Genomic DNA, 25799 nt, shown 5'->3' with positions numbered 1-25799 from the left:
GTTAGTTATGGAGGTCTACTTACATATATTAACTTGTTTTCATGGTTAAAAACCTCCTAATCGCTGCAAACGAGCCGGTCAAAATATCTCCTCACTGACTCTCTCGTCAGCCGCGCTGTTTCAGACCAAAACCACACCCCCAGAATGTGGACTGTGTTGTGATTGGCCAGCCAACGAGAGCTTTCCCACTGTCCTGTGATTGGCCAGGTACCTGGAAGTGACGTAATAGATAGGCCAGCTCTCAGATACACAGCTCCCCCTCTGGCACGGTGGATGCTCTGCATCTCAGCAGCTACAACGAGAGTAGTTCTTCTTCTTCTGCGGTTGAATGTACGCAACCGGATGTGCCCGGACTAGTGCCCGCACCAGGAGGCGCTACAGTGGTGAGAGGAGTGGTGAGGTATACTGATGACATCATCAACATACGGAAGTGCTGATTTGCTTCGCAGAGCCCAGGAAAACAATAAAACCCTATTTTCTCAGCAGTGGCTGAACTGTTTGTTTCATGAACGAGGTAATGACGCAGACACACACACAAACGCAGCGTTAATTGGAGCTTCCGGTCTATGTCGCCTTTAAGAAAACTGAAATTATTGTCTCAGTCTGACTAAAATCGAACTTTTAACCGTTTAACAGTCAATAGCATTAAATTAGTTTTTGATTGACTTGGCAGTTAGTTGTGTTCCTGCATTTGTGAACTTTAAAATATTTAATTCTCTAAACTGGCTTCACCCTCTCATCTGTCTAAAAATGTCCCAGCAATAAGATTTTTTACCATTTCTATTGCTGTTGTTTTCTTCTTCTTCTGTGTACTGGATTCTTCTGTTATTTAACGGTCAAGCCAGGGATGGAGTGGACGGTGGCATTTGACCTTTGTGTGTTAGTCCTACCAGTTTATGTCACAATACATGACAGACTTTTGTGTTTGAAATCCACATTTCTTCCGATTTGACTGAGTGACATAAAATGACCAAAAGAGGCAGCAGTTTGTGTGTGTAGACTTGTATTTGTTGCCTCTTTAGGACCTTTTCTGTCATAAACACTGACCTTGTCAGGACCAGAAGTCCTCATGGAGACCAAAGTCTGGTCCTCATGATGTAGAATCTAATATCAGATGAACAACGTTAAGGTTAGAGACTTTGTACAGTCCAGGCATGTCCAAGGTCCACCCTGCAGGCCAATCAAGGCCCTTGGTCAGACTTTGTACAGCCTGCTGCTTCAGTTTTATAAAGTTATCTGACTCTAGATGTGAAAGACAGGCTTAGATTTGGTTAAATTACCATTTAAAATGATCATTGTGACATTAAAAATGTAATTATTATAAAACAGTGCATTTGTCTGTTGCTTTTACTGTTAAAAAAAAGGTCTGAAGGGACCCGGATATCTTCACATTGTCAAATCTGGCCCTTGTTAAGTTTTTGGTCACCCCTGGTATAAGCTGTCCGAATGAATCAAATCAGGAAGTCAAAACAAAACCTGCTGCACCTTGTTACAGGAAGAACTCTGCTCCCTCCTCAGCACATTGGTTCATCCTGTCCCTGCACACCACGTCCCCGCTGATGTCTTACTCTTGTGTCCGCGTGTCACCTCCTGTTTGTTCACACCGTCAACAGTGAGGCGCGCCACATTCTCTGCGCCGCACGTGTGCTGCGCCGCCCGCCATCGCCCGTCATGTGTGCAGCTGAAATCCAGACGGGCAGGCAGGTCAGCAGGCAGATGGCCAAACAAACAGCGGGGATTGGATTAACACGAGTATCTAATTGCATTTGAGAAAAGCAGAGAACACACCAGAGGAAAAACGAATAGTGGCATCCAAACGACGGCTCAGTTACATAGCAACATTGGCTCGATCGGGGGAACTTTACAAATCACTCTGCGCTCAAAGGTCACTGTCGTAAATGTGATTCATGTGATGTTAAATATTTAAAAAAACACAAGAACTTTACTAAATTCATTACATTAACTGTGATAATTAACATGTTTCAATCGTAAAAAGGTCATGTAATAAACAAACATTTCCTCCAATGAAAAATATCACCTAATACTTGTCTGGTCCATAAAATGTTGAAAAATGTTGATCGTAGATAGATAGATAGATAGATAGATAGATAGATAGATAGATAGATAGATAGATAGATTCTTAGAGTTCAGATCTGTCATTTAGTTCCGCTGTCTCAAAGGTCTACTATTTCTTTGTGCCACTGATATTTCTTGCCTTTTATTTATATTTTTTTTGGAACGCCTGTCGACAGTGTGTCACAGTATTTCTCATATCATAATTTTGATTGATTTATTTCCTCCTCCCCTTAATCACTGTAATCATGGCTGTTTATTTCCTGCTCCTCCTGTAAAAGCTGCTGATTCTACACTTTTTTTTTCCTCAGCCTCCTGCGATGGAGAACCCACCACTGAGCACTGAGGGTGGGTGTGGGGGTGGAGGGGGAGTGTGAGGGCTCTGCTTTTGAGGAATGAGCCATCTCACCCTCTCTCTCTCACTCACACACACATTTTAATTCACTCCCTCGAGAGCAACTGGGGTGGAATAATTACATAGCATGAGCAAAATTGAAGCCTCGCATTGAGAGGATAGAGAGAGGGAGTAGTAGATCGAGAAACATAGCAAAAAAAGAGGGGGAAGGGGGGGTGGCAGCCAGTTCCTGTGGGTGAAGCTGAGCCCCTACACAGCAGTTATCACGTTATTTACAGCTGAGGATTTAATACATCGTTTTATAATGAGGCTCCAGCACAACGGCCTGTGATCTGGAGCTCGCTCATTCACTCGTCCCGGGCTCCACTCCAGGAGGAGGAGGAGCTGCTGTGTGGAGGCCAAAACTGGATCACACTGCTTTATTGTTTTAGTATAAACACACACATGCATGTTTTAGAAATACGAAATGTGTGTCGCCCTAATTTCCACGAATCCACAGCTGCAGAAAGACGAGGACTGGATGGTTTGATCGTGTAACGCCTCATAGATGTCGCCTCCTATATGCGGCATATGAAACATACAGTATATACAATGATGAATAAATGATGCATTGTCTCTTTCTGTGCAAGACACATTCAAGTCCACACTTTTCCCACCCCCCCCAACATTTTTTCACCAGCAACAGCATCCAGATGCCTGTGACAGCATCTGCCCACATGCTGGACAACAGTGACACCCTGTGGTTCCACAACGACAGTGTTTTAAAAATGAATGAATTGGAGTTTGCATGTTCTCCCCGTGTGTGTGTGTGTGTGTGTGTGTGTGTGTGTGTGTGTGTGTGTCTTCTGCCCTATGAACCCACCACGTGAACCTCATGTGCTGGATAAAGCAGTAGAAGAAGGATTGATTGCAAATCTATATATTTTCAGGGACAGTGTAAATGCGCCAGAGTTAGTCCCTGGACCCAAGTTCTTAATCCTAAACCTCAAAGTTAAATTACAATGTATAAAGACGATACATGTCTATTAAAAGACAGAAAACAGAATTACGACAATAACGACAAAAATAATTAATATTCAAACGATAACAGCAGGCGGCTGTGGAGTCGGAAATGCATCCAATCGTTTCAAATTAAGTTTTCATTTTTATTGGAATTTGCCTCAAATCGCTCATTTTAATTATCAGGCTTTACCGTCGAGGCTTTTCCTTCGTTATGTTTTTATCCTGTGAAGCACTTTGAGCTGTTATTGCCTCGCATGAAAAGTGCAGTATCAATAAAGTTTGATTGATTGACTGACATCTGTTAAAGCAGTAGTGCCATAGGGTAAGCATGCATTAGGTTTCTGCTAGGGGTAAATAAAGATGAATTGAACATGTTGCATTAACACACATTATTTCTAATGATTATTTTAAAAAACAATACAGCAAAGAATAAGACCCTTAATAAAGGAACTGCAGCATATTTTCATATTTTTCAAGATCAAGAAATAACTTTATTGTACCTGAAAGTACAAATGTCAGAAGACACAAACCATGAAAACCATGCTTGTCTTTTCCATCAGTGAGAACCTTCCAGCAGACGCAGGTGGAAAGACCGAAGACGAGCCAGGACCTGGTCCAGAGACACAGGAGGAACCAGGACACACAACCTGAGAACACAGAACGCACATGGTTCCTCTCAACAACATATATAGAGATATATGTAAACACATATAGCATGAGATGGAGCTTCTCCTGTTACCTGACGTGGTAGTTTTGATCGTCGTGTCCATTCTCACAGCCTGGTCCCAAACACACGCCTTCTTCTTCCAGAAACCTCTGACAGTAAAACACATCTGCCTCCACACCTGATGTCTGAACGGCAACAGCAGCATGATTTTTCCACTGACTCACATGTTTAATGATTCATGTGCAAGACCATGTGCACATTTTACCTCTGAAAACAAATACTATGGATACAAACAAAGCTTCGTCTGCCTCCAGAACATTTCATACACAATCCTAAAAATGACATGTTCATTTATATAACATATAACATTAAACAAAACATAAAAACACACAATTTATTCTCATTTCTCAAAGAAATGGCCCCTAGGGGGCGATCTTTTTGCATGACATTGAAAAGGTGAATGAAAAAAGCACACAAGAGTGTCTGACCTTTGCCTCCTCAATCATGTGACTCGATAACTGCAGACGAGGGTAAAGAAAGACTCCGCCCATCGCCGGTTGACAGCTCATCCCCGGTAAAGCGTTCAGAAAGTCACACGCCCGCCGAGCATTCTGGGACAGTGTTTTCTGTCTTTGGAGAATCTCCTACAATGGAGGACAAAAGATGACAGACAGCGCTGTAAAACCAAACACGTTGGACATGGAAGACAACAGAAAGGTGGCGTACCACTGTTTTTATTCCACTTCTATATCTCTGCATCTCTGTGTTTTTAGTTCTGTAAGAAAGCGACTTGTCGTTTCATCCTCTCACCTGCGCATATTTGCCATACGACAGATCTCCAGGTGTGGGTGGATTGACCATTAAATGCATAGCGAAATGTGAGAGAACCGGCGGACACGTGGTGATCTGCAGACGCTTGACGTACGTCATGATGGGCGGGTCGACGTTGACGACCTCCATGTAAGCTCCTCTCAGACCACACCTACAGTCGCGGTGAACAAACACGACGACATTCACATTTGTTGGACTTTTTTTATTGCCTTATATTTCATGTGACGGAAGCTTTTGTCCACTTCCAGCAGTGATGAGGTCAGTGAAATGTTTACACTTGGATCCTTTCAAGATCAGTATAAAACTTTACCATCTTACGCATGAAAATAAGCGTGAAAAAAATGCATCCTGATCTGTTCAGATGTCGCTCAGACATACACATATGAACTTATTCAATGGGACTGAACCATGTTGAGTTTAAAATGCCGACAAATCTGTACGAAACAAAACTTGAACGATGGTAGAGTTTCTGATCCACAAACCACTTTTTGTTCAAATCCAATGAATTTTGACAGAGATATGATTTTATTTACACTTTTGTGCATTATAAGACACAGAGATTTCTTAAAAATCTGATAATTTTATGTCAGCGTGTGAATTCTCATCATCCAGGATTAGGATTAGGGTTATGGAGATGGTAGAGGATGGAAGGGTGAATCCTAGGCTGTTCGTAGAGTGTCTGAATCTTTATACCCACACCAAGAGATTTTCTTTCATACATTATAAGAGATTTCTTGAAAATGTGAATGCTTTTAAATGTATGCTGTTAAATCACCCACAATGAAGAGTGTAGGTCAGAGACTAGGCTTGCTAGAGGTTTGCTCTTAAAGAAACATGAGGGAAACTCACTCTCCCGCGCAGGCTGTCGATATGGAATGGATGGAGATCAACTCCACTGCCTCGGAATACTTCTTTTCCATCTCAAACAGGACTTTCTTATAGGAAACAAACTGTTTGTCTTGCCCATACACACTGTCCTGGTGCACCTAGAATTTACAAGAGGGGACATTTAAAGGTGTGTGTCTGTGAACTGGAACTTAAAGCCACCAATTTCTATGCTGCAACTTTCTGATCACCTCATGAGCCAACAGCACCAGACCCTCTGTTGCAGCAAATCGGATCACTTGTTCTATCGTCTCCCTGTCTTGCACATGACCTGGCAGGACAGGTAGCCAGTTAGCATCAAATATTCAAATGGGAAATCTACTTGATGTAGCTGCTTATATTGATAATTACCTGTGGGGTTTCCTGGGTTGCAGATGTAAATGGCTCTGGGCTCACAGTGCCCCCTAGCAGCCTTCAAAGCCTGGTGCAGCTTGTCCAGGTCCACAGCCCAGCCTCGCTCCTCCATGAGCTGGTACGGCACCGTCTTCACCTCTGACTCGTCCATCAGACTGAGCAGCGTGTGCGGGCAAGGCGTGGGGATCAACATCCCCGTCTGACTTCCCCCGGACCCACAGCTCATCAGGTGCAAAAGGAGCTGAACACAATCCAAGCGACAACACGCAAAAAAAGGACAAATATCGAGACTTGAGTGGGAAAAAAGTGGAGGAAAGATTCTAGTGGTTGCTGTGCTATGATGGAGGTCAAACATTTAGCATCCATTTCAACATGTTATTATGCAGTAATGATACTGTAACAGAGGTTTTGTTGGTATTAATTCAGAAAGGCATAACAGTGGCACTTAAATCTAGATAACTAGCTTCAACAGTTGGTAGTTTAGGTTTTAGTTTTTAACATATAATACAGAAATAGCATTATATCAAAACCAATTATGAAATTTCTTTTTCTATTTCAACAATATTATGTCTAAGTTCACCATTTACACATGTGATCACAGTGAATCTACACAAAACATGTAATCACAGGTCTCTGGAACTGAAAGATATGGTATTTAACATAACATGGAGGATAAAGAGGTAGAAAATGGGTGGATGATCATCCTGTGGGCCTGATTGGACCGTCTAGCGAGCCGGTTCTGGCCCGCAGGTTGTGTGTTTGACACTCCTGGTTTAAATCAGTGCTGGCCCGAGCCTTTAATTTGATTTGACACCACGCAGAGTCACCTGCACTTGACACAAATAGTCCCACTATAATGTTACATTATCAATTGTATTAATACAGATGGATTATGAACTACTGTTTCCCTGTGCACAGATGCATAAGGACCTCTGTATTTTTTAAGAGTGTAAGAGTGGGTGCATACAGGATTTTGGTTGATTTCTGGTGCATTTTTGAGATGGCCAGCTGGAGAAGGGCAATAAATACATTTGTTCAGATTCATAGCCTTTTGCTTTTTGACTTGGGCTTGGGCTTCAGGGCCCCTTGACCTCTTGGCTCCCCTCTAGACTTCTGGCCCTTGGTAGAACCCTGTATTAATATAGTCATTATTTACACTAAACCAGACATGGTTTAACTTAGGTCACAGATTTATTTTAAACTTTCATATTCAAAGTGAAGCACTAAGTGTGGTTTACTGAAGTTAAATGGAAAAACTCATTCATTCATTCATGTCTATGTTTCAAAAACAAACACACAAACAAACAAAACACACTCGATTGGGGGCCCCCTGGTGGCCAGGAGGCCCTTAGTTGACTTATGCATCGGGCTGGCCCACGGTGTGTGTGAAGGGTGTGGCATGGTGCGATTTCAAAAGGGAAACTTACGCGCTAACAGAGTCAATGAAAGAGGGATATTTGTTTCAGTAGGTGATGAAGAAGAGGCTGGAACATGTTTCCCTGCAGCCTGCCGTGTCCTCCCATGCCCACTTCCACGAACACTTCCACAGCATCACACACACGCAACATAAAAGTAAAACTTTCTCTTGTCGACATCCTCACTGTAGTAACACACACGAACGCGACCAAATAAAAAAGCCGCGGCTGCTTTCTCTCTCTCTCGCGCGCACACACACACACACACACACACACACTCCAACAAACGTCTCTTAAATTCACTACTTTTTGCTTGCTTCTTTTTTTTCTCAAGGACACTGATATGTGTCATCAGTCATGCGCAAAAAATAATAATAATTAAAAAAAATGTTTTAAGTTAACTTGGGGGGGCTCCTGGTGGTCACAGGGCCCTCTTATAAATATTCAAATAGCTGTAATTGATAAATAGGAAGCCCCAGAGTGAAGGGTTTTGTTTTGTTTTTTAAATCATACCTGAAAGATTTTCTGAGAACCAGTGGAGAAGATGATATTTTCTGGATGTGAACGCACTCCGCCATCTCGCCTCGTTATGAAGTCAGCAATGGTTTCCAGGATCTGTGGCGTGCCATTGCTCGTTGGCGTGTACGAACCTAACATCACAACAGACCATAGAGGCTTATTTATTGTTTTTTTTTTTTGGGAGGGGAGTTTGCCCATGTGTTTCTCAAGATGAGAGAAACCATTTTATGGATTCTCACCCACACTTCCTCCACTGCACCACCCCAGAAGCTTCTGTGCCCGCTGCCTGGCATCCAGAGGGAAGTGTTCGTCCTTGAGGAGCTCAGGATACTGACACATTGCCAAGACCTGAGACAGAACAAACATGGAATAACAGGCACAAACAGTCCACGAGGAACTATAGGAAACACCAACCTGGCGAACGAATGAGATGGGCGCCATCCCTGCCTCCTGGGGATCATGTGAACTGACATCAGTCACCTTCTGGAACGGCCTCTTTCCTCCCTGTGAAGAAAGAGGTTGAACTCGTCGTACTTCTTTTACTGCAGCTTTAAACCTCTGTTCTGAAAGATCAGCCGTCCTTTCTTTGAAGGACGAGTAGTGAAAAAGAACTTCCCCTCGGCCCACCATGGTTTTGGTCGCTCGGGTCACTCACCTGTGTGATCTGCTGTGTGATGTGAGCAGCCAGAGTCTGCAGACCTGTGGACTCTCTGATCGCCAGCACTCTGGGGTTCACCTGCTGCAATGAAGTCATCTCTGTTGCTCTGCTGCTGCTCTGCTGTTGCTCTGCTGCTGCTGCTGCTGCTTTGACACTCAATAAAACCAACTCAGCCTGTTCATCTGTGAACAGAACGCCCCAGGTATCAAAGCCACGTTGTTGGTTTTTCCACACATAGTCTCCAACCCTGCAGATAAATTAGATAAAGGCCACTTTCTCATGTTACGTTGTTTACACTCATGTTACGTTGTTTACACCAAAAAAGTAAAGAAAATGACAGCGTTTACCTTATCATTTCAGTAAATTACTGTAAATTTAAATGTATATATAAAAAGTAAAGGTCCAACAGTTCATTGTCTCCCAATTCATCTTGGGTATTTGAGAAAATATGAATATGAATCATATTTAATCATGATTATAAAGTGTTCAAAGAATTTGAATATTTCAGTATTACCTCCAAGCCAAATGCCCTATAGGCCCTGCCACAATCTACAAATTAATGTGGCAAAACAGGTATTACATTACATTACATGTCATTTAGCAGACACTTTTATCCAAGGCGAATTACCCCCCCCCCCCATGACTTCAATCATGTTTAGAGCTGTTTCACTTGTTGTTCACATGGAGCTAAAGAGATATTTGTTTCGACATAATATAAATATATCTTCTAAAAACCCTGGAAACAGTCCACAGTCCACAGCATTGTTTCTCTAGACTTTCAGACGAAGAACAGCGCGACTGTAACTCACCTAACTCCCCGGACAATCCAAAAGTGATTGAATCAGTGGCAAATGGGCTTGATTTGTTGAAGGTGTTTCACCTCTCGCACAGGAGGCCTCAGCAATTGTGAAGGTTTGTGTTGGTGAAAAGGATTTTACCAAAAAATGGGTGGTGCTCACCGTGACTCCAGTGAGTCTGACTTTAATGTCTTCAGGCTCCAAACTGCCATGAGAGTCAACTGCAGGTGTGTGAAAGTTCTGGGTTATAGACACATCTACATAGATAATATACTGTAGATGTGTCAGAACTGGAACTTTACAACTTTCTTTTAGACCACTTTAATAACTTTTTGACCTTTGTCACTCTTCTTGTTTGCTTGAATGTGGCAGTTGCGCCACTTTGAATATTTCTACTGCAGAGGAATTGTGGGCTGTTGTTGCTATATTTCCCTGTCAGGATGCTCCATTTGTATTCTACACCAAAGGAAATAATGTTATCTTTTGCATTTGTAGAGAATTTAAACAGCTCTTATTAAGGTCACCACAAAGAAACTCCCGGATTACGTTGCTCACTTATTCAGCAAATTTATTTTGCCGTCAATAAACAATGCAACTCTATTTGTAAGGCTGATTTAATCTCTACTTCCTCTGCAACTACGGAACCAAATTTTTTTCTAGAACATACTCACACTCGTTGAGAGTGAATGGTTGTTTGTCTCTATGTGTGTGGCCCTGCAATGGACTAGCGAACTGACCAGGGTGTATCCCGCCAATCGCCCGATGTAGCTGACATTGGCACAGCACCCCCGCGACAGTCTGGTGGAGGATAAAGCAGTAGATGATGGATGGATGGATACTCACACTAGTAAAGCAGAGATTCCACTGAATCTGAGGGTATAAATCAAAACAGTCATCAAAAGATGAATATTTCAGCTTCTTACTTCCAGGTCTTTACATCTGGATCTGATACACAACATAGATGAAGGCACCTTTTGTTTGAACACAACCATTTTCCATGTGAGAATCAAGGTGAATTGATCTTAAATGAAAAATGGAATGAGGTTTTTCTGAACACTGGAGAGACTGTAAAAACCTCACTGCCGAGATAACTTCCTCTTTTTCACAATAACTTTATTAAATGAACTCTTTTTACAACATATAGTTAATTTTTACAGATGCTCCTCATAGTTTGGGCGGTCCATAGATCCTCCACCCCTCCATCTTAGCCACTTTTGAGAAGAAGGCCAGCGTTCCCAGACCCAGGCACGCTGTTGTTCCGGTCATGGCACTGTGGGCTGCAGAAGAGAAAGGAGAAAAGTTAAAATGCAGATTTTACACAAGTATATCAAGAAATATGACTAACAGTGTGGTGTTTGTGTTGTTCCTTGTTGAACATTTTGGAACCTTCTCTTTCATCTTCTTTAAGGATGCATTATGGCAATATGGACTAAAAGTCATATCTCGATAGTGTTTAGCTGAATGGCGATATATATGTGTATATATATATATATATATATACAGCGATATTTTTTCTGTGATGTAATTGGGGTTTCCCCCAAAGCATTATAGCATATTAGATTAAATGTTTTCCAGAGGCAAACCCTTTTAAAAATAAACAAACTGTCCGTTATAAGTTTAAGCCACATGCCAAATGTCAGAGGTCACTGAAATAAAAATGCTCCTTGAATAAAATAAATCTCTTTCCTGCATGACAAAGATATACAGTATATATAGTAATTAATTCAAAAAAAAAAATTATTTTCTCAGCAGTGGCTGAACAGTTTGTTCTGAAACTGTAGGGTCTACACACACAAAAGCAGCGTTAAATTGGAGCTTCCAGTCTGTGTCGCCTTTAAGGCAGAAGAGCCAATCATCAGCCGGTCACACTCAAAGTCGGTGTCACGTCTGAGGCAACAACAGGGGTGGGAGGGGGAGAGGAGGCAGCCACAGCGAGCACAGACACAGAGCGGCCAGAGAAATGGAGCGACTGTAGTAAGGCGAGAAAACTGCAGAAAAGGTGTGGGTGTTGAACCCTCTCATCGGGAAAAGTGTGGGCGTTTTAACACGGGTGTGACGCCCTTGTAGTGTGTGTGTGTGTAGGGACGGAGGGGGAGGAGAAATAGGTGCAAACTGGCAGCCCGTGTATTATATCTTGTATCTATATCAATACAAGCAATATTGTCCCATGTTATATCTCGTTTAGAAATATGTCGATATATATTAAAATAACGAGATATCGCCCAGCCCTAATTCACACCAGCCTTATTAAGTACAGTTTGTTAAAGTCAGTGTGAGTGTAGTCCAGATCTCTGATGGGGAACAGTTCATTGCGCGTGAACTCTATCCACACCTTTCACTGGAAGCATGTTCTGATACTGATACCAGATGTGAAATGGGTTCACGTGTGGGCAAGTACATCATCAGACCATACTTCAAAAAACCTGAAGTACACCTTTTAAGAGACTGGATTCTTGTCTTTTGGTTTCAGGTGTGAAGGCAGATTTGTGAGGCAAATATTTAGTGACGTTTGCTTGCATTTCACAGTATGCACACTGGGTGGCACTGTAACATGAGGGGACCTCGGGTATAATGTTGAGTTTGTATCAGTTGTTTTTCTTTTTATTTAGAACTTGCTGGACTAATTTTACATACTTCAGAGCAATAAATAATTTTGTGTATAGTGGTGGATCCTCTAAAGCGGAGTGTGTCAGCCCAGTAGCAAATCACGGGCCAACTCCTTCACAAAGTGTTTTCTCCGTTTCTACCAGGACTCATAACTTACTTCTGGCTCCCAGGAAGATTCCAGAGGCGCAGCCACCGATGAAGTAATTGAGTGGTTCATCTGGAGCTTCACGAGCCTGAGCACTGAGACATGTAGCCATTCCAAAGATGGCCCCCATGGTGGCTGAGAGAACACAGACAGACAGACAGACAGACAGACAGACAGACAGACGGACAGCAGGTGTGGGTCATTTCTCTATGTTGTAAATAAATAGAAAAATCCTGCAATTTTAACTTTTCATGTAAACATTTTTGTTTTTTTCAGTTAGACAGATATTGTGATATTTCGCTATATGATTGTCTGACAATATAATGATTACAACAGAATCGTGATTATTACTGGTATCATGGACTGTGTATCATGTATCGTATCATGAGGTAAACTTTGATTGACATATTTAAGGAAGAAGAGGTGATTTTCAGAGATTAAGTCAGATTTGGATTTTTGAAAAATAACAACAAAAAACCTTACCCATGGTGACAGTTGCGGTGGTCGCTTTTTGTACGGCTGCGATTGCAGAGTCAGGCTGGAATACCACTATGTGATAGGCTGAACCAACCAGGCCTGAGGGGAAACACGCACACACACACACACACAAACATTAGGGGCAGGGTGTAGTCCAACAACTAGAGCTGAGCCAATGTTTATATTTTATCTATATGTTGACATGAGACAAGATATGCTTAGATTTTGTAGCTGTGATGATAATTATTGTATTTATTATTTTGAATAAATGTGTGAAATACACTAAATATAAATTTATATAAATTAAGTCACCCAATAACACGAGATGTGTTGTATCAGAATGTGACCATATTTATTGTTTGCACGTAAATATCCTTCATTTAAAGAACTAAAGCAGGTTTAATCTGAAATGAAAGGTAATAATAATGTGATCATTAACAGTGAATTTTATTTTACTGTGTATTTACAGTATGCTGTCACTGTCACTCTTTGAGAAGCACAAACTTTTCTTGAGTCCAGAGAAACAACCTGCACTCACCCAGGCCAATAAACAAGAAATAAATTAATCGGGAAAATAATCGCCAGATGAATGAATTATGTTGCAGCACAAATTAGCTCACTGTCCAGAATAAACTTAATACATTTTTAAGCTCAGTTTGCAAAAGTTTGTCACAAGCTCAAAAAGACTTGATAAATATTCTTCTTATCTTTTAGCAGCAGCTAAAAGGCTGTTTAGCTTGTTAGCTATATAAACACAATGGCTGCTCTGTGGTTTCAAATACAAACTACATATGGGCAAACAACTGTAATATAAAACACATTTTTATCTCCCAGTATTTGTGTTTTATTTTGAAAGAAGTCTGAGCCGAAGCCTCTTACCGGGGAGCTAAGCTGCTAGCTTATTGGAGTTAGCATTGACAGTAGCTAAACATTAGCTAGTTTTGAATTCGCGGCCCGCAGAGAAAAATACGACGACTATGGTCAGCGCTTTTATGTTGCTATCTCTCATATTTACCTAAAGCTGTGGCCATTTTGGTGGTAATCCATGTTTTCTCCAAACACGCCGTGCCCTCTGGTTCATCCCAGTAACCCATTTTGCACTTAGCACGGACCAAGGACGCGATTGAAGAAGTGGATCCTCGCGAGAAGACCGTGTCATGTATTTCGGTTTATGAACTATCACTGCCACCTACCGGGCTGGAGTGTAAAATCCTCAAAGTTTATTTTTAACTCAACATTTGAACATTTTGAGATAAACAAATAATATAAACACTCAGCCAACAATATATATGCATATGTATATAGATTTATATAAATAAAATAACGTGAGGTCAAGATTTGGCTAGACAATTATTATTAGATCAAATTTCAGGCTCTCGATTATTTAAAAAGAAAATTATTCATTTCAACCCTGTATTATATTATTTAACCAAAGTCCACCCAAAGATCATTTTATTTTTTTACTTTAACTTCTCATTTACAAAACTGTAATGCATTTAAACATTTTGAGCTTAACAAATAATTTAAACACTATAACAGATATTTAGGTAACAAAAAATCTAATATATATAAATAAGATTTCATTATATATATTTAAAAAAGCATGTACATATAGCTGGTCTTTACAAATGTTGCCTTGTGGATGAAAGATTTGTCTGAAAATAAGGAAAAACATTAACCATTACGTCTATTGTTATTTATTTTAAAAAATGTATATCATACCATAAATTGTACTAATAACTGTATTTTCTATTTAACCATTCGACTGTGTGAACTACAGTGTGAAAATAAGAACATGAAACAATGAGATGTTACATTAATTTACCTCAAATACAAGTCTTAATCTTATAAATTAGCTGGAAGTGATTTTTTTCAGTGGATTTCCGAGTTAAGGAGTAGATTTCGAACGGGTTAATTGTCGTAGCCTTTTTATTAACAATCACATGGAGGCTGCATTTTTTATCAGTTTATTAACATTATAACGTATTAACAATGTTACTCTGACCAGCGTTAGGAGACAGTAACCTCATCCTGGCAGAATCACAGGAAAACACAGCTTCTGATGAGTGTCCGAGTCTGAGATTCTTTCATCATTTCTTCTTCCAGAACTGACTGTATTTGTCGGCTTCGAATTCGTCTTCATAGACGACCGCCGTCGGCGTCTTCTGCTTCTTGACTGCTCTCTTTTTCTGTCGTGACCGCCGCTCCTCCTCAGACAGAGTGGACAGATCAACCGGCATCTTTCAAAACCCACAGACACGAAGGAACTTAGAACACATCGACAAACCCACGCCAGGATAACTTTAAAAACAGGTTAAAACCACTGGTTTCAACTCTTCGTCATGGTGTCAGTTTTGTAAACTCGATAGACGACACAGTAAGACACATGACTTGACACCAGAGTGACCGACAGCTAGTGTCTTTACCTTAACGTTTATGAAAATTAAACTAAATGAAATCGTGAAATTAAACTAAAATGTACTCCAGAGAGTGAATGTGGTGAGGTCGCTCACCATGAGGATGTGTCTGGGTTCTTTGTATCTGATGTTGACTGTGGATCCATCAGCTCCCACCAGCATCACAGTGTACAGCCTCTCATATTTCTGACGACCACAGCGGACAATGGATGTCCTGTTGGAGTTGAGCTGAGCTGTGTGAGTGTGGAGCGACGACACCTGGGCACAGAGGGGCGACACGGTGCCGACGCACCTGTAACATATGCAAACATAAACACACGCACAGTGTCATTTTAACAGTCTTTCATTAGCACGGTGTACTATTATATGATCTACATGATCAAAAATGTTTATAAAAATCTGCCAGCAAAACCTTGAATAATTTAATATATAAAAGGTTTCTACTAATCCAGATTTATGTGAGGAGAGAAATTATGATTTCTTACACAAACATTAGGGGCAGGGATTTATTACTTTACAGGAGAAGCTTTTTGAGGAAATATTAGCTTTAGGGGGCGATGTAGTGTCAAATATGGAACGTACCACTTCAAAAACAACGTGTATCTCCGCCTGTTTCCTTCATGAAAGCAAGCCACCTATTCAGTGTAACGACGTTCAGTATCTTAGCTCATGTATTGCTTGAGAATATGTAATTAAACGCAAAACGTTACGTTTCCACCGTAAAGAGTAACAGCGAAAATGGACTCGTCCTCTGCAGTTGGTTTGACCCTGATGAACACGCGAGTCGTCTTAATTTTTAAACCTAACCTGTTTAGATTAATTTATAGTTAGTTGGTTCGTTAGTAGTTAGAGTGAGACCGTTCTTACCGCGATAACACGCTGTTGTGAAGAGAATAGAGTCTGAGTGCAAACATGTTCACCACCACTTCTGACAACAGGAAGTGCTTCTCCGTTGGTCCGGAGTAAGTGTCCGACTGAAATTTAGAGAAGAGCACACGTACGTTCCGATTAAACGTTCCGGTGGAAGAATTCGAAGACTCGCTTTTGCTGTCATGAAATCTAATTCGTATACCAGGATAAACATTTCTCGATGCTCAAGACAGAAACACAAAAAATAATCAGATATTTATGCATTTTCTTTGTGTGCCATTGACTCCTATTGAAAAAGCATTTTTTTAATACACTTAAATTTCAATTGTATTTCTATTTTTATTCCTTGGGGTTGAAATCCCTTCAAATGTTTTTAATTGTTTCCACTAGCTGAAGTAATGTATTTATATAATTTAAATCTACCACTGACAGGAATGTATTTGTTGTATATGACATAACATGATGAAAAATCATTACAAAAAAGGTGCTGTCTTTGTTTTGTCACTCCCAGGTTCAGCCAGCCCCCTAAAACAATCCAACTTGCATATATTATGGGATGGAAAATAATTCACTTTTTGTTTTCTGGAATTTGGAAGTGTGTGTGTGTGTGTGTGTGTGTTGTTTTTCTTCAGTCAGCGTCAGTCACGTGATGACTGGGTTGGAGGTGATGGTTGGTTAGATTAACTGAGTCAACACTGTATCAGAGAGAGAGAGACAGAGAGTGTATGTGTGTGCGTGTGTGCTGACGCTTTTATTGTGAATAATTGTGAGCGGAAGTGGAGGAAACGCTCGAGGCGCAGACTATGGTGGTGATGAAGATGATGAAGATGATGAGAGGAGAAAACAGCTGGAAGTCATACTGATGCTGCTGCTGCAACAAAGACACCACTGCTGCTCCTTCTTCTTCTTCTCCTCCACACTGACCTCCTCCTCTTCCTCATCCCTCCATCCTCTCCGTGTGCGTGTGTGTGTGTGTGCGTGGACCCACGGAGCTCTGCTCTGCTCTGCGTGGAAACATCCTCCAGCTGCGGCTCTGCTCTCCTCTCTAGCCCCGACAATAGACGGGGATAATGAGGAGCGTGTGAGGAGCAGCTGCAGCTACACCTCCTCCTCCTCTTCATCTTCCTCCATGAAAGCGCAGTAAAACGTAGCGTGCACACTGTTCTTCTTCTCCTCCTCCTCAGTGCAGGTACGTGTTTTTTCTCCTCCTGCTCCATTGATCACTGATGATTATTGATCAGTGTTTTTTTTTTACCAGCGTTAAAACCTCCTCAGCTGATCTGACACACACACACGCACACACACACAGGCTTCTTTACTACATATTCATATTAATAATCAATGAGATTTATTGATTAATTGATTAATTGGCTGATTGGTTTCTGTGTGTGTGAACACAGTCCTGCAGCAGGGCTGCACCTAACATTTAAAGGGCCTCTCTACTCAAGCAGACCTTTATGATAAGACTTTAAAATATAAAGCAGCTCCTTAGTTGTCCTTAAGGGGAAACTTGGACTCTTTAAGGTGAATGTGAGCGATTAAAACTTCACATATCGATCGGAAATTTTAACATTGTCTCTTTGTCATTGTTTTCATAGATTCAACATGGTGTACCATGAAAAGGGCATTTAAAATTTAATTTCTATAATTTGCCGCATGACAAGAGAGGTTAGGTTAAGTTATAGTTCTTTAATTTAACATTTAATGATATATAAACATGTCTAGTGTTTTAATTACCATTGTCTACATGTTATTATATAATTAACGGTTTGATTCTGTTTATTTATGTCTGTTTTTGTTATTTATAGATTCATAAACGTGTTTTTTGTTGTGAGCTAGATGTCAAAACAAACTTGTTAAATGAATCGTCAGTGGTTTACGCATTCCATTCATTTGAAAATGTAGTAATTCATGTTTTGGTTTGTTTTTTTGAATATTATTTTTCCTGTTTTTCTGAGTAATTTTTTTCCTGAATTATCGAGAACTTTCACGAGAACCTCCAACCTGCAAGTGACTCCCATATTTTCAGCCTGAATGCATTTCAAATGCATCATCTTGTATCCATGGAGCATGCCATATCTGTCCAACTGAACCTGGCAGATCTGAATGAGCTTTCCTTCTGAACAACCACAAAGTCCTCAGGTGCCTGAGTAAAGTCGACAAACTAATGGTGATACCATCTATGTGACTTAAGAACAGGACTATCTCCCAGTGTTATAAATCTCTCAATAAAGGAATGAATGCGTTTATTGTTTCAAATGCGCTCTAAACTCAGAAAAATATTATTCAGTAAATCAGAAAAAAATTTATCTGAAAAACCAAACATGAAAAAAATGACTCTGAAAAACAGAAAAAAATAAATTACTCAGAACAACAGAAATAATTACTCTGAAAAACAAACCAATTTTTTTTCAAGTGAATGCAATGCGCCTCCGTAGTGGTTTGAGTGTTTATTTAAATAATTAAAACGATGTTTCAGCTTCTTAAAGTTTTTTTTTCTTTGCTTTATAAAACAAAGAAATCATTGAAACTCAATTATTCTGGTTTGTGGATACTGACTCGTTTCATTAAGGAAATAAACTGCTCTAGTGTTCAATATCATCCTGAATATGTTTAATTTGCAATATTATGATGGATTATCAAGACATATTTTCAATTTTATTTCAGTAAGTTAGTTTGTTCACATTGAACTTGTCCGCCCTGACCAGACTAGAAGTTCACTGAAACTCCAGGTCATTTTAGGTCTGACGGGAAACGATTTAGGTCTGACGGGAAACGATGTGTTTACAGTCAGTTATGATGACTGACTTAATGCTTCTTATATGTGATATTTATATATTTTCTGTTTCTTTTGCTCCATAAACAAAGAAATCATGAAAACTGAATCATTTTACGTTTGTGGACAAAAACCAAGACATTTGAGAAAGTCAACAATGTGCAATATCACATTTACAATAGTACATTTTTCCTGAATTGTTGGACTTTTTTTACTTTGACTGGCGTCCGTCCCCGTCCATCCTGACCAGATTGGCTCACTCGCCAGTAAATGATGTGTATATAGTTAATTATGGAAGATGGAAACAACCACAATTAAAAAAAAATATAAAGAAATGATGCAGTAAGGAATGTTTTCCTTAGTTGTTAAGTTTCCAAAATGTGAATATTTTCAATATAAACAAAGAAATCGATTAATTTTGGTTCATAAAACAAAACAAAGACATCAAGATTTTGTGGTTTGGTGAAACACTGATCAACATTTCATGGACATGGTGATTAATGAATTAATCTGGATTAATAATGGTTGGTTGTGGCTCTGCTTAGGCACAGTCTTCTCCTCCTCCTCCTCACTTATTTTAATCCAGTCATTCTATCAGAGACAGAGCTGCTGAGTAAACACTCGTAGGAACGTCCTTCAGTGAACAAGTGAGTCCAGCAGCTCTGAGAGGAACAAAGACAGACAGACTCCATATTCATGTCAATGTCATGGCATAGATGGTTTCCATGGTGATGGAGATTTTCACACAGATGAATATACAATAGGGTTTTATCACTGTAGCAACGCAAGTCAGCCACTTAAATCAGTGGTTTCTCAACATTGTTTCATTTTCTACAAATTCCTCAGCTCCACTAGGATCACATGATTCTCCTCCAGGTCCCACAGCTTGAGAACCGTGGTTATAAATAGTATTGACTGACGCGGGTGTTAATTTTATTTCAGTCTTTACAGAGGCTGACGTCGCTACAGTGATCAAACTCGTCACAGAATCTCAGTCACCATGGAAACCATCCATGATGATCCATGACATTGACATGAATATGGGGCGTGTCCGTCTGTCTGTCTTTGTCGATTTGAACTGAAATCAACTGTTACGGACTTTTGAAGAACATAGTGTCACAGGACGACCAAGACCTGCACCGCAGTGTCCAGTCAGAGCGCTGAGGTCAGCTGACCCTCTGTATATGGAAAACAAAGTTATAGGGCAGAGGTGACCGATGCCCTGCCCAGGCACAGCAGATGTGTTTAAAAACCTACTTTTACCCCATGATGACCTCCTCGGGTGTCTGTCCTCTGTCCTCCTCCTCAGCCCCGTCTCTGGGTGTCATGGCTGTGACGTGGGTGCGTCTTGTCTCCGCGCTGCTCCTGCTGTCCATCGTCAGTCCTCGCCTGGCCTCGGCGTCTCCCTCGTGTCCTCTGAGCTGCCGCTGCTACAGTCTCACGGTGGAGTGTGGCTCCACTGGCCTGAGGGACATTCCCAAACACGTCCCCGTGTCCACACAGGTTGGTCCATCCAACCCCAATATTTACTGACAGAGTGGATTTTAGATTGTTTTTCGTTTTGTCGTTTGTTCATTGTTTTTGTGTGGTTCACTGTGACGTGTGCTGCTGACCTCTTGAGTTTTTACCTGGTTAAATGAAAAAAATAAAACATCTGACTGCACGTGAAAGAATGAAACTCACTGAAACAAATTGTCCTGCTGCAATGACTCATCTTTAAAAAGCCGTAGTAATTTATTTGTACTACGTTTTACACCCGTTTTAATTGTCTTTGTCCATGTTTTTTGTGGATTGTCTCAAGTTAGAACCAAAATTTATTTACGGGTATAATTAAAATCACCTGACCTGACCTGAGCTGTCCATCCTGTCTTCATGTTGTCTTCTCTTCTTCCAGACCGTCTTCCTCCAGGACAATGTGATCGGACAGATCCGTCGACAGGACCTTGTTCTGCTGAAGCACCTGCACTACCTGTACCTGCAGGTGATGAACACACACACACACGCACACACGCACGCACACACACCCTAACCTTCAATGTCTGGTCCAAAGCTTTTGTTGTCATTTAAACAACTCAATTTATTCAAGTAATTGATGAGTTGTTTTGTCCATAAAGAGTCAGAAAATGTTTAAAATGATTTCCTTGATTGATCGTGTACTTGTTTGGTCCATAAAATATTGATCAGTGTTTGTCAAACATGGAAATGTCTTGTTTTTGTCCACAAACCAAGCTTAAATCAGTTTTAATGATTTATTTGTGATACGGAGCAAAGAAACCAGAAGATATTCACATTTAGGCTGAAAAACAAAAGAAAACCTAGTTTTAATTATTAAAACAAATTGGCAATTAATGTAGTAATCAATAAATAATTGATTTAATCGTTGCAACCCTCAAAATGTGTGTGTATTAGGGATGGATATCATTTCGATTTTATTGATACTGATCCAAATACTGCTTATTTGGTGCTGAGGACGCCTGAAGACGCTGGAGAGCAGCGAGACAGGAAGAGTGTCCTTCTCAAATCACCACTAGAGGGCAGGGTTTTCTGTTTAAGCTACGACGTAGTGAAAAACACTGATGTTTCCTGTGGAAAAATTATTAATTTATTTATCTCACCACTGTGACCAAAAATGTCACTCAACGTCAACAAGGGACACAAAATCTGACTCTGAGCCTTTAAAACAACTTCAACGTCTAATTTCAGAACCGTAAACACAGTGGTTTAAATGTCCTGAGTAATGAGACGTCTGTGTGTTCACCTCCTCCAGAACAACACCATCTCAGCAGTGGAACCCGGCTCCTTCCAGAACCAGGGCCAGCTGTTGGAGCTGGCTCTGAACGGGAACCGGATCCACCTTGTCACGGCTGACATGTTTAAGGGACTCGAACATCTGCGCATTCTCTACCTGGCAAGAAACGACATCACGCGGCTGCAGGACTTCACCTTCCGTGGATTACAGGTGAGACTGAGGTCCAGTCCAGAAGTAAAGCTGAGATTTAGTCAATAATAATAAATAATAATAAGACATAAAACAAGCTTGTTTATGTCTTATTATTACTGTTGTACAAAAATATTGCTATTATGATATTAGAGTGGCCACATGTGGCCCATAATATCCTCTAAAGATTTTGTAGCACAGTGAGCTTCAATGGAGGGAAACACGCTCTCCAAAATGGCATTGTTTTGGTTGTGAGCGTTGCGTCATAGTATCTTGTGGCATCAGCTACAGGAGCTCTATAAAAAGATGACTAGATCTCGCTGTGTGTGCTTACGCTGCAGCGTCTGCAGGAGCTGCATTTGCAGCACAACAGCATCGACATGATAGCAGACCAGGCTCTCGCTGGCCTGACGTCTCTGGCTCTGCTGGACCTGAGCCGCAACAACCTTCACACCATCGGCCCGGCGTCGCTGCGACCTCTCGTCAGCCTGCAGGTGCTGCGCATCACAGGTGAGACGGTGTCAGTGGAAAAATCCATCACCTTTTGTCTCTGAACTCTTTGATGCATCATCTGGTTCCAGCGTTGGCTCTGTTGACCTCTGTTTTTTTGCCGTAGACAACCCGTGGCGCTGTGACTGCGCTCTCCACTGGCTGAGGAGCTGGATCGACGAGGCGGGCCAGCGGTTGCTCAGCTCGGCAGAACGTCGCCTGGTCTGCACCGAGCCGCCACGTCTGTCTCACCTCAGCCTGGTGGAGGTTCCTCTCAACAGCTTGGTGTGCATCCCTCCACTGGTGCAGCTGGAGCCCAGGAGGCTGGCTGTGCGGCTGGGAGAGAGCCTCAGGGTGTCCTGCCATGCCTCTGGGTATCCTCGACCTCAGGTATCACGTGACTGATTGTGATTTCCAGCTCTTTCCTGGAACGATTGGTTTAACCTCGGCAGATCTAGTTTTGTGGGATGAATCGCTTCGTCGTTTACTTCTAAATCGACATGCTGTAGATCTGGGACTCAACCAAATTTTGACATGAGGTGACATCAGTTGGAATATCTTGTTGAAAGTCCAGGGAACTGCAGCTCTTGTTGATTAGGACAGGTACTGTGTGCCCAGGTTGGTAACATCACTAAAATAAGACCACATCTGAGACAGACTGTCTGGATAAAGACGGAAGATCTTCCATCTTTATTCTTGAAATTTTGAGATTAATCTCAACATATCAAGTTTTTAGGTGTAACACTAATCATGTAGATGTTACTGTCTGTAACCAAAGCTATCTCTGCTCTTCTGCAGGTGACCTGGAGAAAAGCCTCCCAGGGTAAAGTGGCGCTTTCCCCTCGAGGTCTGGTCCAGGAGGTGGGTGCTGGAGGCGGAGCCGGGGCCGGGACACAGGAGCCGTCACAGGAGGGCAGGGTCAGTCTGCAGAAGAATGGCGCCGAGCGCTTCGACCCCGACACTGGCAGCGGCATGTTGTTTCTCAGTAACGTGACGGTGGCTCACGCTGGCTTCTACGAATGCGAAGCCTGGAATGCGGGGGGCGTGGCCAGGGTGACCTTCCAGCTCGCCATCAACTCGTCCACTTCCTCCTCGACCTCATCCATCTGGGCCTCGTGGTCCCAAGTGTCCTCACCGTACTCGCCCGTGTGGCCGCGGCTGAGGAGCCACGGCCCGGCTCCGGGCTCAGACGTGAGCCGGGAGCCACTGTACGCTCTGGGCAGCATGGCCTTCAGCTCACTGGGCGCCGCCACGCAGACCGCCATCGCTGTGGGCATCTCTCTGCTGGCTCTGACCGCGCTGCTGCTGGTCGCCATGATCTACAGCCGACATCACCAGCGAGATAAGGAGGCTGATGGAGCCGATGGAGAGAAGGTGTGTGTCTGTTTGAAACAGCAGCAATATCGGGATTAGGTAACGTGGACACTCTAGATCAGGGTTGTCAAACTCAAATGACCTTGGGGCCAATGAGCGTCTAATCTCAAGTGGGAAAAAAGCATGATCTTAAAATTTTAAGCATGATCTTAAAATTAAAACACAATGTTGCATCATGATATCACAATTAAGATATTCATGATGATATTTCCCAGAATTTAAAAAGTAAAAGTGCTTGTTTTGATATGGAATGACGTGTACTTAAACACAAGTTTATACAATAAAAACTTATTTATGATGCAAAATGAATCTACAAGCTTATTTATACATGTAATTGAATGTTGTATGTAATACATTCAATACTGTGATAATTATGACTGAATGTCTTATTACTGTTATAAAAACATTGCTAGCAAACATATATTATATTATATCCCGTCTATATTCTATCACCTCGCTGGCAGCCGTGTCTCAGCTACACACTGTGTTTAAAAGAAGGTGAGGTCGTGGGCCATGTTTTCATTACAACATAATATTAAGTGGTGGGCCGCATGCAATCGATTGGGGGGCCACATGGGGCCAGCGGGCCGCCAGTTTGACACCTCTGCTCTCTGATTTTACACTTCTATCTGTTTGATATCTGATCCTGTGATTTTGACCAGAATCAGACCAAGTTCAAAACAACAACAAAAAAAATGAAAATCTGATATTATCATATGATCTAATCTTGGTTTTAATCCGGATTAAAGGATGTGTTGACAAACGTGTTTTTGTCCAAGTGGGATTATTTTGATCCAAAACATTGGGATTATTGGTGATTAAAGGATGAGCATGAGGTTGATATAAAAATATGAAAAAGTTTAAAGCACTCGCATTATTAAAATGTAAACGTTTTCTTACAATTATTTCAAATTAAATGTTGCTAAATCACAAAAAAAAATGTTTCATCCAAAGCCGTATTTTTGATTAGCTGTTTCTTTTAGTTTATTATTTTTTATTGAAAATACTTTATATAATAAACCACATTGTGTATTATTTTATATCACTGTGTTTCATCACACAGGGAAAAATGTTCAATGTATGTTCAAATGTATGGAGCTAAAAATTCGGCAACAATTATCCACTTTTGGCCAAAACGATGTCTAAAAAAAATCAACATCAGTTGTAGAGAAACCCACATAAATCAACTTCTGTGCAAAAGTAACAAAGTTGACCTTTGACCCCGCAGGAGGAGAGCATCCTGTACGTGAACGACTATTCTGACGGACCCACCACCTTCGCTCAGCTGGAGGAGTACCGCGACGAGCGCGGCCACGAGATGTACGTCCTGAACCGGGCCAAACCTGTGCTGCCGCCGGCTCCGCCCACTGCCGTGTCCACCACTAACCTGGGCTGCTCCGCTGCCTCAGACACCTCCAGCCACAGCGTCTCCTCAGAGGCCGCACAGACCCTGACCCCGACTCTGGTCCCCAACAAACAGCAGCAGCAGCAGGGGGATGTGGACATACGGACCATGAGGAGAATGGCGGGGGAGGGAGGGGAGGCGGAGCCTGTGATCACATCAGAGGGTGAAGGGCTGTTTCTAAACCACACGGGTCTGTTCATGGACTCTCAGATTGCCTACGAGATCCACTGCTGAAGAGGACGAGAGAGAGCGAGAGTCCGCTGCAACACAGTGTGTGAGTGTGTGAGAGAGGGAGTGTGTGTCATAAACACTGGACCATTAGGCATCATGGAGACCAAAACCTGGTCCCAAAGAGGCAGAACATGACTCATGTCTGGATTTGAGTTCAGGTTATGGTTATGGTCAAGGTTACACTGCAAAAACAGACTTTCAAAAATGTAAAATTGAGAAAAGACAAAAATGATTTACTAAGGTTAAATTTTCTAGCCAAGCAAAATTTGCTTAACTCAAGGGCAAGACAAGACAATTTACATCAAATTAAGAATATTTGGCTTATTTCTGGTAGGGCTGTTTTAGATTGTAGGGAAAAAATAATTCTGGGAAATCTGGGAAACTGTTTTTATTATTTACCTAAAAATAAAAAATAATCTTGGCAAACAAATTTTGCACCAGGTAAATAATCTTATTTTATATGTATGTTGTATATAGTATGTGTGCAAAATAAGGTTTAAGATTTGTAAAGTTT

The 25799-nt window shown here is 41.5% G+C and overlaps 4 protein-coding genes across 5 annotated transcripts; 1 reads left to right on the top strand and 3 right to left on the bottom strand.

Annotated features, from left to right (window-relative positions):
• Nucleotides 1-3890: 3890 nt before the first annotated feature.
• Nucleotides 3891-10333, bottom strand: LOC122781337 (alanine aminotransferase 1-like). The gene is made up of 12 exons (XM_044044993.1): nucleotides 10294-10333; nucleotides 8757-9006; nucleotides 8516-8605; nucleotides 8341-8449; nucleotides 8096-8232; nucleotides 6165-6408; nucleotides 6005-6084; nucleotides 5778-5914; nucleotides 4908-5079; nucleotides 4586-4741; nucleotides 4170-4282; nucleotides 3891-4077 (listed from the first exon to the last, which is right to left on the bottom strand). The coding sequence occupies exons 1-12, from the start codon at nucleotides 10329-10331 to the stop codon at nucleotides 3987-3989; spliced, it is 1617 nt and encodes a 538-aa protein (XP_043900928.1). The 5' UTR covers nucleotides 10332-10333; the 3' UTR covers nucleotides 3891-3986.
• A 319-nt stretch (nucleotides 10334-10652) lies between these two features.
• On the bottom strand, nucleotides 10653-13935 carry ndufa11 (NADH:ubiquinone oxidoreductase subunit A11). Its single transcript, XM_044044994.1, has 4 exons — nucleotides 13801-13935; nucleotides 12792-12884; nucleotides 12321-12443; nucleotides 10653-10833 (listed from the first exon to the last, which is right to left on the bottom strand). Exons 1-4 carry the CDS (start codon nucleotides 13877-13879, stop codon nucleotides 10721-10723), a joined length of 408 nt encoding a protein of 135 aa, XP_043900929.1. The 5' UTR covers nucleotides 13880-13935; the 3' UTR covers nucleotides 10653-10720.
• Nucleotides 13936-14696: 761 nt separating this feature from the next.
• Nucleotides 14697-16286, bottom strand: mrpl55 (mitochondrial ribosomal protein L55). The gene is made up of 4 exons (XM_044044518.1): nucleotides 16275-16286; nucleotides 16070-16176; nucleotides 15299-15494; nucleotides 14697-15025 (listed from the first exon to the last, which is right to left on the bottom strand). Exons 1-4 carry the CDS (start codon nucleotides 16284-16286, stop codon nucleotides 14876-14878), a joined length of 465 nt encoding a protein of 154 aa, XP_043900453.1. The 3' UTR covers nucleotides 14697-14875.
• Nucleotides 16287-17008: 722 nt separating this feature from the next.
• On the top strand, nucleotides 17009-25343 carry LOC122781289 (leucine-rich repeat-containing protein 24-like). Of its 2 annotated transcripts, XM_044044925.1 has the most exons (8): nucleotides 17009-17261; nucleotides 20158-20351; nucleotides 20743-20829; nucleotides 21616-21807; nucleotides 22128-22296; nucleotides 22403-22665; nucleotides 23074-23649; nucleotides 24878-25343. In XM_044044925.1, exons 2-8 carry the CDS (start codon nucleotides 20175-20177, stop codon nucleotides 25286-25288), a joined length of 1875 nt encoding a protein of 624 aa, XP_043900860.1. In that variant the 5' UTR covers nucleotides 17009-17261; nucleotides 20158-20174; the 3' UTR covers nucleotides 25289-25343. The 2 variants fall into 2 exon arrangements, with proteins under 2 accessions (XP_043900860.1, XP_043900861.1); XM_044044926.1 differs by lacking the exon at nucleotides 17009-17261 and having other exon boundaries at nucleotides 20151-20351.
• The last annotated feature ends 456 nt before the right edge of the window (nucleotides 25344-25799 follow it).

Source organism: Solea senegalensis, linkage group LG14 (genome assembly GCF_019176455.1).
Source record: "Solea senegalensis isolate Sse05_10M linkage group LG14, IFAPA_SoseM_1, whole genome shotgun sequence".
Taxonomy (NCBI): domain Eukaryota; kingdom Metazoa; phylum Chordata; class Actinopteri; order Pleuronectiformes; family Soleidae; genus Solea; species Solea senegalensis.
Note: the sequence above shows the minus strand (reverse complement) of the source record. Positions and strands in the feature narration are given on the sequence as shown.

Excerpts from the sequence above, each read along its gene's own strand:
- LOC122781289 (XM_044044925.1), top strand. The coding sequence starts at position 20,175 with ATGGCTGTGACGTGGGTGCGTCTTGTCTCCGCGCTGCTCCTGCTGTCC. Across the intron at positions 20,352-20,742 it reads ACGTCCCCGTGTCCACACAG|ACCGTCTTCCTCCAGGACAA; the intron begins GTTGGTCCATCC and ends CTCTTCTTCCAG. Across the intron at positions 23,650-24,877 it reads ATGGAGCCGATGGAGAGAAG|GAGGAGAGCATCCTGTACGT; the intron begins GTGTGTGTCTGT and ends TTGACCCCGCAG.
- mrpl55 (XM_044044518.1), bottom strand. Across the intron at positions 15,495-16,069 it reads CACAACAGCGTGTTATCGCG|GTGCGTCGGCACCGTGTCGC; the intron begins GTAAGAACGGTC and ends CATATGTTACAG. Across the intron at positions 15,026-15,298 it reads AACCCAGACACATCCTCATG|ATGCCGGTTGATCTGTCCAC; the intron begins GTGAGCGACCTC and ends GGGTTTTGAAAG.
- ndufa11 (XM_044044994.1), bottom strand. The coding sequence starts at position 13,879 with ATGGGTTACTGGGATGAACCAGAGGGCACGGCGTGTTTGGAGAAAACA. Across the intron at positions 12,885-13,800 it reads CAAAATGGCCACAGCTTTAG|GCCTGGTTGGTTCAGCCTAT; the intron begins GTAAATATGAGA and ends GTTTCCCCTCAG. Across the intron at positions 10,834-12,320 it reads AATCTTCCTGGGAGCCAGAA|CCCACAGTGCCATGACCGGA; the intron begins GTAAGTTATGAG and ends TCTCTTCTGCAG.
- LOC122781337 (XM_044044993.1), bottom strand. The coding sequence starts at position 10,331 with ATGTCAGCTACATCGGGCGATTGGCGGGATACACCCTG. Across the intron at positions 8,450-8,515 it reads CCATCTCATTCGTTCGCCAG|GTCTTGGCAATGTGTCAGTA; the intron begins GTTGGTGTTTCC and ends GTTCTGTCTCAG. Across the intron at positions 4,078-4,169 it reads GATCAAAACTACCACGTCAG|GTTGTGTGTCCTGGTTCCTC; the intron begins GTAACAGGAGAA and ends CTGTGTTCTCAG.